A 10,751-nucleotide genomic window follows, 5' to 3' on the forward strand; every position below is an offset into this window, starting at 1 on the left:
GGGTCTGAGGTTAAGTTTACACGTTTGGGACCAGGAAAAGACCAGAACAAGAAGCACTGGGCAAGAAACCGTCACGACGGATCAGTCAATCTTGCCGGTAGCTGTTTCCGTGTGTGAGTTCGTGGCCCTGTCTGCTGCTAACTTTGAGTCATCCTTGTAAATAAAATAAATAGTCATAAGCCTATATGCCTGAGAAATTTTATACAAATCCTATGAATGATGTTCTAAGAAATAACACGGTTTGGAAGCAAATAAGTCCTCAGATTGGCAGTTTTGACATGCGATCCTGCACAGAGCTGTTGATACTAGTGGGAGATTGGAATGTGTCTTTCCTCAAACGCCACCTGGTAAGGCTCACAGGCTTTTTCCAGCATCTGCGTATTCGCTGGTATTCGCTTGGTATATAGTAATATACCTACTGTTTCTAACCATTGAACAAATTTTAGATGCCTACCATAATGAGTAAAGAGGATAAAGAATGGTGAGAATGGTTTTTACATGGCTTAATTTTGTACATTCCTGAAAATTCCCAAGAATTCCATTTTCTCCTTTCCACAGGTTGAAGACCAAGGAAACCATATAAGGAGTGTGTTACTTGTGCCCGTCTGTTTTATCCAAGCACGACTAACGAGTGTAGACGGAGAGATGGCTAGATAAGAGAAGGCCGGAATAAGAGACATTATGTAACAACACATCCTGGGCAGACGGTTCACTTTGTGGATATTAGATGGGTCAGAAACAACCTGCAACAGCACATCATCAAACGTCACAACAGGTATTTTCACAATGATGACCACATTCCCTTTCCTTCCTCCCTCTCCCTCTCCCTCTCCCAGTAGCTACTTTGAAAACCACATTGTAAAATTATGGATTCTAGGGAAAATAATCAGAAGCTTGAAATAGGATGGTGATTATTGCTTGGACCTCTCTTTGCCCATCAGCTCTGACTTGACTTGTCTTAGTTGCTCCTTTTTGGTTTCTATCCTGCTCTCATGAGAAGGAAAAAAGTATGGTGCTCATACATGGGGGGAAAGAGGTTACTCAACAGAGATGGGCCACAGTGTTTTGTAACCATCCCCTGAGATCACAGCCCACATACTTGGTGATCTTTGTAAAATTGTTTTAGAAAAGGCACCTCGATGCCATAATACAACAACCCCTTCAACAAATATTAATCATGGGTGTTCATTTACTCATTTTTAAACAAATGTGTAGAAAGAATCTACTATTTGCCAAAGTCTCTGACTCTGTGGGTCCCTCTCTGACTCTATGTTCCCGAGAGGGAAAGAGATAATACATCCATATGCCGGTGCTATGAAAATAAGGAGGAGAGTGGTGATGGGGGGGGCCAAGGATTTGGGATACACAAGAATGTTGAGGGATGGTGACTTGGGAATGAAAAGGGGACTGTATTATGTACCTGACACTGTGCTATATGCTGGAATTCATAGACAAAACACGAGATACCTGCTTTCAAGGAGTCTACCGACTATTGGGAACATAACCACACAATTATTAGTGTCTTACACATGGTGTAAGATGTGCCCGTGTCTTCCTCAACATAAGTTTTGGTGCTTCTTATGTGTATTCTCACAGAAGGGTTTATATTTTTTCCATGTCCAAGTTGCTCTTACAAACTCTGGCTCCAAAATGTCTCAGACTCCCTCCCACCCATACATACGAGTCCAGAAGCCTCCAGCAAATCCCTGTGGCTGTACATAAGTGCCCACTGGCTTGTTCTATCCTGGGTCTTCTTATTTCTAAGATACCGCCACATATCTGGTCTCATCTCTCTTGTCGAGTGTGGACCAACTTCCTGTTAGACCAAGACATCTTGGAGGTCGATATCTTCCCTTTCGATGTTACCATATGTAGAAACATCCTTGGCTTCATGCTGCCTCTCAGCTTCTGCTTCCAGAATCCCAGCAAAGCTTTAACATCTCCACCTCTGCTTCTCTGGCAGAAATGACAAGGCAAGAAAAGATTTTTCCAGGAACTCCGATGCCATCATATATTCAAATTCCCCTTGAAGCACAAAAAGGAAAATGTAGTGGCCTTATTTTGGTTTTATTATATTTTAATTGAAGTGTAAGCAGCATACAGTAAAATGCATAGATTTCCAATGGCTTGGTTTCATGTATTTGGGCAACTGTACTCAATAATAAGATATTTTCATCACCCCAGAAATGTCTCTTGTGCCACCTTTCCAGTCAATTCCCCTCCCTGCCGAGTCAACCACTGTTCTGACTTCTATCACTGCAGATTAGCTGTGCCCATTCAGAAATTCCATATGAATGGAACCCACACAGTTTGTATTCTTTTTGTGTCTGGCTTCCCTCGCTTAACATGATGTTTTTGAGATTCAAACAGGTGGTTATGAATTTCAGCAATTTGTTCTTTTTTATATCTGAGTAGTATCCCAGTGTATGAATATACCACAATTTGTTAATCCAATTTCTTTACCCATTGTGAGCTTGATTCTAACGTCTCATTTTTGTTTCTGGGTGTCTTATGCTTGACATGTGAAATGGGCACTTGTCATCAGATGGTTTCTCTGGCCCCCATACTCCAGTTCTCTGAACTCCCATGGCCCACTAGCCAGAGCTTAACACACCTATGTCTCAACCAGGCTTTTCTGGAGGTATTTTGTTATCTGAGCCCTTGGTGATTTTATCAGTGTTTATCTCAAACCAGCTAAGAAAAAATGGCTGGGATTATGGAGCTTTTAAATTATACTGGACTGGAAACCACTCCATGCAGTTCTCTTTTTGGTTCTGCCCAAACTAATCAACTGATGTCAACAAGGCACCCATCCTTCTAGGGATCAATTTACTCATTTGTACAATGAGCGAGGTTTTAGTTGACCTTCATGGTGCCCTCCAGCTCCAGATTCCATGACTTTGTTCGTGGAATGACTCCACACCATGTAATTTATGAGCGACTAGAAATGATTGATAAGGAATTGGTAAATGCAAAAGCAGCACCTTTCCCTGACATTAAAAGCGCTCCAAGATCAGGCCCCAAGGTACACCTTTTCAACTTTATTTCTTACTTCTTCTTAGGAACTTCAACCTTAACAACACTAGTCTCTTTACTGAACCCAGAACATGCCATGCATGGTCCCACCATGTGGCCTCTGCTCAGACCATTGCCCTGCTTCACAATCCCTCTCTATGTCTCCCCACCCATGTACACCCTACCCATGTTAAAAGAACGACTCTGGTTCACGTCTTCCATGAGATATTTACTTACTAGCCCAGTCCACAGATAACTCTCCGTCTCCTGGATTCCTGCAGCATTTTCTCTGCCATGCTTGATAGCAATCACTGTACTTGTCTCCACCTGCCATTGGCAACTTCAAGTTCTTGCTTCTTTGTTCACATCTTGTATCTGCAAGTTAACCGTGAACGTCTAAGAGGGTAGAACCTGAGTGTTAACCCGCATGACTTCCCCCTAATACCTAAGCCAGAACTGGATATGGAGTAAAGTCTAAGTAATATTTTGTTAATAAACTTTGAACAGATAAAACATAGTCAGAAGCTTAGGAGATTTTCCCAAGTCCTTCTCTTTCGATAGGGCTAACCCTCAGGTTCTACCTCCAAAATTTCACAGCATGGTAGAGAAAGGGGGTTTCCAGTTCCTGAAACATTGAACCAGGATAATTTTGAACTCTGGAGGGAAGATTATAATGAGCAACCACGACAACCAGAACTCAAAAGGTTAGGACAACTATGTATCCTTACCCCTCGGGGAAGCAGAAAACAATCCAGATCAGCCAAAGTGCGATCCCAGAGTCAGAGAGTCTGATGACAAATGAAGGAGGGGGATGAGGAACTCAGTCAGAGCCTCAGGGCCAGCTAGAAACGGGGGGACTAGGACTTGTTTTGCTAATACTCTTGCTGTAGTTTTCCAAGAGACCAACACTGGCCACCCCCTTGATGGGATCTCCACAGGGACAACATCGCCCCCACGTGGGCAAAAATCAGTACTTGGAGGTGAAAAAAATCTTAAGATATTCTAATGGTTTTCTCTCCAAAGCTCACCTTTATCTGACAAAATCTTATTCCATAGTATTTAATGTCATGGGAGCTGGAGAGAATTGAAGATAAAAGATATAAAGGGTCCTTAAGAGGAGAGGGTACCTGGGCAATAATGAATACAAGGTTGAGAAATACTGCTCTGGGCTAAAGGGAAGGCTTATCCTTCCCTTCTCAGAGTGTTTTCATTCCCTTGGAAAAATGGAAGTCCCACAGTGTGGTATGAAGTGTAGAGATGAAAGAGGCCTGAGTACATCTGAGTGGCACAGAGGTGGGTTGGATTGGATGCTAACCCTTCAAAGGACACTGCTCGCCTCCCAAACTCTGCCCTTTTTCTTAGGTCTCTCAGCCAGCAGACATCCACGTGAACCTGATTGACATCCACGTGAACCTGATTGACATCCACGTGAACCTGATTGCCAAACCTGCCCACACAAAGTCCCCCTCCTCTTCCAGACTCAGATTGATAGCCATGTTTCCGAACATGGTTCCTGACTTCCTGTGTGGCCACGGTTAAAAAAAAAAAAAAAAAACAACTACAGACCAAGGTGGAGTCACTTCTCCCGGTACAGTAAACCAAGACTTCACTGCAGTTTCAGCCTCTGCAGGAGTGGGGTTTTAAGCCAATCCATCTGGGATGTTCTGGTCAGCACCAGTAAGGTAATCTGTCAGAGGGGCTCTCTCTCCCCCATAGGAAGATAAGGTCATCTGCATGATGAGACCCGCCCCCCCCAGCCCTTCCTCCTAAAGGAAGATGACCTTGCCTGAAACAATCCTTTTCTTTTATTAATAACTTCCTTGTCCTACCCTCCTTCTTATAAAAACCTTTCATTTTGTAAAGCTCCTTAGAACCCCATTCTGTTTGCTAGTGGTATGGTGCCTGATTCATGAATCATTTAACGAAGCCAATTAGTTCTTCATATTTACTTGGTTGAATTTTTAAAGTTTATTTATTTATTTTTAGAGAGAGAGAGAGAGCACAAGTGGAAGAGGGGCAGAGAGAGGGAGGGAGAGAGAGAATCCCGAGCTGACTCAGAGCTGTCATTGGAGAGCCTGAAGCGGGGCTCAAACCCACGAACTGCAAGATCATGGCCTGAACTGAAGTCAAGAGCCGGTCGCTTAACCAACTGAGCCAGCTACGTGCCCCAAATTTTGCTTTCTTGCACCACGAAGGAGCCAGAGGGTGCAACTGGAAGTTCAGAAGAGTCAAGTCCCCAAGGTTGACGGGAAACAAGAGATGAGAAGGAACGAGGTACAAGAGCATCCTTTCCTTTTCTCTTCTCTGAACTCCTGGCTGCAGTGGTTCCTTCCCACATGCTGAGTGAACATGTCTGATGAGTAATCCCGGCCCCTCCACGCATGTGTGCAATCCCCTTGCGGTAAAGCATCTCACCACTTTGTTTGCATCTAGCCTCACCTCCTTCCCTCAGTTGTCCTCACCTCCCCAGGGAGATCTTCCAAATAGAACGTCAAGATCGAAATTCCTGCTTCGGAGTCTGCTTTCTAGAAGACTCATGCTAAGTTGGCAGTTGTCTTAAGCATTTCAGGCTGTGTAACAAAACATCATAAACTGGGAGTCTTACAGACAACAGAGTTTTATTGCTCACACTTCTGGAGGCTGGAAGTCCGAGACGAAGGTGTGGGCAGTTTCCCTGTCTGGTGAGAGTCCACTTCCTGGTTCATAGATGGCCATCTTCTCCCTGTGTCCTCGAATGGTGGAAGGGGATGGGGGTCTCTCTGAGTCTCAGTTCTGAGGGCACTAATCTCATTCATGAGGGCTCCACCCTCAAGATTTAATCACCTCCCAAAGGACCCCCCCCCCCCCCCCGCCACCTGCTAATACCATCACCTGAGAGTTAGGTCTGAACATATGAATCTGAGGGGGACACAAACATTCAGACCATAACAGTAGTAGAAGGAGCTCATAAACATGTCAGGATTATGGTTCCACCCACATTTCCTTCCTACCTATAACTAGATAGATTGATATAACAGAACAGCTTGCCTTTTCTTTCTTCTTCATGATGTAGTTCTTTTAAATATTAGTCCTGAGTAACTATACGGTTAGTCTATAGGTTGAATTGTTTCCTGGTGAGGAGGGTGTGAGTGTTCCTGGTTTGGGTCGGAAATACCCGCACGACATAATGAGGCACATGTAAGCATTAGAAGGGAGATACGGATTTAGGTTGTGTCTCTGGCTATAGAGCATTGCTTGATCCTGCCCTCTTCAGGGTCTCTTTCTCCTGCCTTCCCAGCAAATCTGTGAGCCACCCCAAATCATTTCAGTATGTTTCTTTTGTGTATCAAAAACCCAGAGTTTATTTCATCCTTTGGCAGCTAAGAGCCCTGAGTGCTGAACCACTGGACCCCGAGATTCTCTTCCAATGCTGACGTGCATTCACATGGCACAAAGACCATAGCCTCTCCCCTTCCGCTAGAGACAGAATCTCTTTGGAGTTCTAACCCCCTAATGCAGGAATTTCACTTATTTCTTGAGGTATTTCCTAAGTGCTCCCCCTCTACTAGGCACTAGAGAGGAAACAGAAGGAATCCAAAGTATTTACCATCTCACTGAAAACCTAAGACACACAGCAAACAATTCACTTGTGGGATGAAGAGCCTCAACCAACAAGTGGGAAGGGGCACCTGAGGGCAAACAAAGAAACAAAACAACAGAGCTGCCTGGCTCTTTCCCATTTTCCTCACCGAAGCTGGGATGTGAAAACAACCGTCTGTTTGGAGAAAAGCACTTCAGGGACACCATCCCAAATGACACTGGAAGAGCCAAATGTCCCACGAGAGCCCAGCACCATGACTTGGGCTTGGGGAAAAGAGTCTGGTTCTGAAAAATACGTAAGAGCTGCTCCCAGGCTCCCCGATGCTACCCTGCCAACAATCAGTTAAGCTGCTGGGTTCAGATTCCAGTAACTTCCTGAGCTCTTATCATCCTTCAGAGGTGAGCCTGTTTAGACTGTAGCGCTGCTCTTAACCAGTGAGGCAGGTGCCTCAGGGACTCCATTTGTGTGGGACTGCTGGCAGGTGGGAGAGACAGGAGATTGTCACTCAAAACTACACGTCACCATTCTAGTCAAGCCCAAACCAGCCCAGGGCTTAGTGATCACAGGGCCTTAGAAGGCAGGTCTGTGTCTTGCCCCGAGGTTTCAATATCGATGCCTGCCAGTTCTTTATCTAGTCATGGCTTTGGGTGGGAATCTCCCTTCTATAGGTAGGCTTCCCCTCTCTGATTTGTTTTATATATATATTTAAGTTTATTTATTTATTTTGAGAGAGAGAGAGTAAGGGAGGGGCCGAGAGAGAGGGGAAGAAGGAGAATCCCAAGCACTGTCAGCACAGAGTCTGAGGTGGGGCCACGAGGTCATGATCTGAGCCAAAATCAAGAGTCGGATGCTTAACCGACTGAGCCACGCAGTCACCCCCTCTCCCCTCTGACTTGTAAGCCAGCCTTCTCATGAGCAAGGAGACCTCAGATCTACTGCTCAGTCTCCACTGCCCTTCAGTTTGCCAGAATCCCAGAGGGGGAAGATTCCTGGGGTTTGGCCTCTTCATGGAAAGAAAAGTTATTTGGGGACACGATTATCTCAAATCTTGGAGAGATGAGTGAAGGGAGAGAAAGAGTAAGAGGAGGCAATACAAGCAGAGTAGAAAGACTGGGAGGAACCACATACCTCAGCCCTTGGCCCAGTGTTCTTCCCAGTCAGCTGCAAGGAAACCCAGACTTGGGTCAGTCTCCCTTCCCTGACTCTGGGCCGCACCTTGGGTGGTGCCTCTTGCTTTTCAGTCACTGTTAGTTTTAAAAGTAACTTCTACTTTGGGACTCAAGACCACTTCTAGGTTTGCAAAAGCCTGGACCAATTCAACACTTTAACTTCACACCCTTCAAAGTACTCATCCTCCCCCATGAGCTCAGGCAGCTTGGGGATATGCAGTGGGAAGGAAGAAGAAAGGGAGGGGGTAAGAGGACCAAAGTCCTCAAGTCTGCTGCCGTGGAATACGAACAGTCGGTGAGTTTCGCATGGCAGGCGTGCTCTGTCATGAGACCGGTTGGGGTTCTTCAGAGGCCTCCTTTCTGGGACTGCTTGCATCAAGGGCAATGCATTTTCTACCTGATCTTTTTATGATCCCTCTTTTGTAAGACAGCCCATCCATGACCTCGCTGCTACGGCCTCCTCTGCCCCAGCAAGATCTTTTGGGTGGAGTCCCAACACAGTGGTCTGAGTCCAACAAGATCCAGGAGCACTCACTTGGCCTCTAGATAGGAAACTCACCTACTCATGCTATGCCATGGTGAGGGTGCAGAATTGCCCCCCACCATGCTTTCTCCCCTCCCCCAGCCACAGGTGGCTAATCCAGGGAGCCTCCCATCTTTATTTATTTTTAATATATGAAATTTATTGTCAAATTGGTTTCCATACAACACCCAGTGCTCATCCCAAAAGATGCCCTCTTCGATACCCATCACCCACCCTCCCCACCCTCCCACCCCCCCATCAACCCTCAGTTTGTTCTCAGTTTTTAAGAGTCTCTTATGCTTTGTCTCTCTCTCCCACTCTAACGTCTTTTTTTTTCCCCTTCCCCTCCCCCATGGGTTTCTGTTAAGTTTCTCAGGATCCACATAAGAGTGAAAACATATGGTATCTGTCTTTCTCTGTATGGGGAGCCTCCCATCTTTAGAAGTGGCCTACAAACACAAGTCTTCAGGTTCTTACAAGTCCCCTAAACTTTCTCCGTTCACCTAACATCCATCCACGAATGAAGTGAACTTCTGGTCTCCCTTCTTGTACACGTTCCCCAAGAGTAGCTTTTCTGCATCCTCCTCCTAACGTGAGTGGGCAGGAGCACCCACACTGCAGTATATTTCAGTAAGCTCGCTTGGTTCTCCTTCCCAATCTCTTCCCTCAGTGACTCTTCCCAGTTCTGTCTTCTTCAATTTCAAAATGAAAGCGAACGCTAGGAAAGGTGTTAGGGCCATTTTCTTCATTTTTAAGTAATTCCTTCAGGGGTATCCAGCATCTTTAGAATATGGAGTACACCTCACCTATCGTCCTTAGTTTCAGACTTTTCACTGCATTTGGAACCCACTCTAACCATCACTGTCAGAGTCGTGTTCGAGTTTCAAACGTGTTCATTGAGAAATGTCTATCGTGGTGGCTCTGACTTTCCTTTTGAAGGCATTTCCTGAGTCTCCGGACCGCTGACATAGTTCCTCATTAAGTAATCTTTCTCCACCCCCCTCCAGCGGCTACAGCCAAATGTTACCACACTGGCTTTTCTTTGGGTCTGTGAAGACCTTGTGTTCCTCTCTCCAGATCAGCAGAAATATGCATCAAGGAAATCGAACCACCGTCTCTGGGTTCCTCCTTCTGGGACTCTCCAACCAGGCTGAGCAGCAGAAGGTCCTCTTTGTGCTTTTCCTGGGTATGTACCTGGTCACTGTAGTTGGGAATGGACTCATCATCCTGGCCATCGGCTTGGATTCTTACCTTCACACTCCCATGTATTTCTTCCTTGCCAATCTGTCCTTTGCTGATATTTCCTCTGTATCCACCTCAGTCCCCAAGATGCTGATGAATATTCAGACCAAGACTCAATCCATCTCCTATGAGAACTGCATCACGCAAATGTACTTTTCTATTGTGTTTGTCGTTATTGACAATTTCCTCTTGGGCGTCATGGCCTATGACCGCTTTGTGGCTATCTGCCACCCTCTGAACTACATGACCATCATGCAACCCAGGCTCTGCGTTTCACTTGCGGTCATTCCGTGGGTCCTCAGTAATGCTGTTGCCCTAATACATACGCTTCTGCTCCTTCCATTGCTTTTCTGTGACAGCAACACTCTCCCACACTTCTTCTGTGACTTGGCGCCTCTGCTCAAGCTGTCCTGCTCAGACACAAGGATCAATGAACTCGTATTATTTATCGCGGGCTTATCGGTTGTCACCTTCCCCTTTGCCCTCATCCTCTTCTCCTACATCTGCATTGTCAGGGCTGTCCTGAGAATCTCATCCACAGAGGGAAAGTGGAAAGCCTTCTCCACCTGTGGCTCTCACCTGACAGTTGTATTGCTCTTCTATGGGACCATTTTAGGGGTTTACTTCTTCCCCTCAACCACTCACCCTGATGGCGGAGATAAGATTGGTGCAGTGCTATTCACTGTGGTGACGCCCATGATGAACCCCTTCATCTATAGCCTGAGGAACAAGGACATGAAAGGTGCCCTAAGAAAGCTCCTCAGTAGGAAAATCTTCCTCCCTTTGATGCCGTGGGCATCTGATTTATCCCCATAACCAGATGGATGATTCTGCCCAGAGTTTATGGCATAGATGTGATGGTTCAGTTTTAGATCCGCCTCCAAGGGGCTGGGGCTTTCCCACATAGCTCTGGTCTTGGAAACGAAGCCCTAACCCCGTTGGTAAGTCACAAGGAAAGCGCATTATTCTGATTCTCATCTATGTTCCTGCAAACTTGGGCACAAATCATTTATAACTTAGACAATAACAAGTGCATGTAGTACCTTTTACAGCTTTGGAGACAGTTATTTTATTTATTTGTTTGTTTGTTTGTTTGTTTGAAGACAGTTATTACTAATTCCTTTATTCAGTCTTGATTTCTCTAGGTCAGCTTTTCTCAAAGTCTGTTTTGCCAAAACTACTATTCGGTGAGATGTTCACAGAAGGGTCCCACATCCAAATA

The 10,751-nt window shown here is 45.5% G+C and overlaps 1 protein-coding gene across 1 annotated transcript; it reads left to right on the plus strand.

Annotated features, from left to right (window-relative positions):
- The first annotated feature begins 9,343 nt into the window (after positions 1 to 9,343).
- Positions 9,344 to 10,345, plus strand: LOC121043924 (olfactory receptor 1S1-like). The gene has a single exon (XM_040495901.1). The coding sequence runs from the start codon at positions 9,377 to 9,379 to the stop codon at positions 10,343 to 10,345; it is 969 nt and encodes a 322-aa protein (XP_040351835.1). The 5' UTR covers positions 9,344 to 9,376.
- Positions 10,346 to 10,751: the final 406 nt, after the last annotated feature.

The sequence above is a fragment of the Herpailurus yagouaroundi genome, unplaced genomic scaffold (genome assembly GCF_014898765.1).
Source record: "Herpailurus yagouaroundi ecotype Mexico unplaced genomic scaffold, PumYag 187, whole genome shotgun sequence".
NCBI classification, from domain to species: domain Eukaryota; kingdom Metazoa; phylum Chordata; class Mammalia; order Carnivora; family Felidae; genus Herpailurus; species Herpailurus yagouaroundi.

What these genes read in the sequence shown, in the direction of transcription:
- LOC121043924 (XM_040495901.1), top strand. Translation starts at nt 9,377, where the DNA reads ATGCATCAAGGAAATCGAACCACCGTCTCTGGGTTCCTCCTTCTGGGA.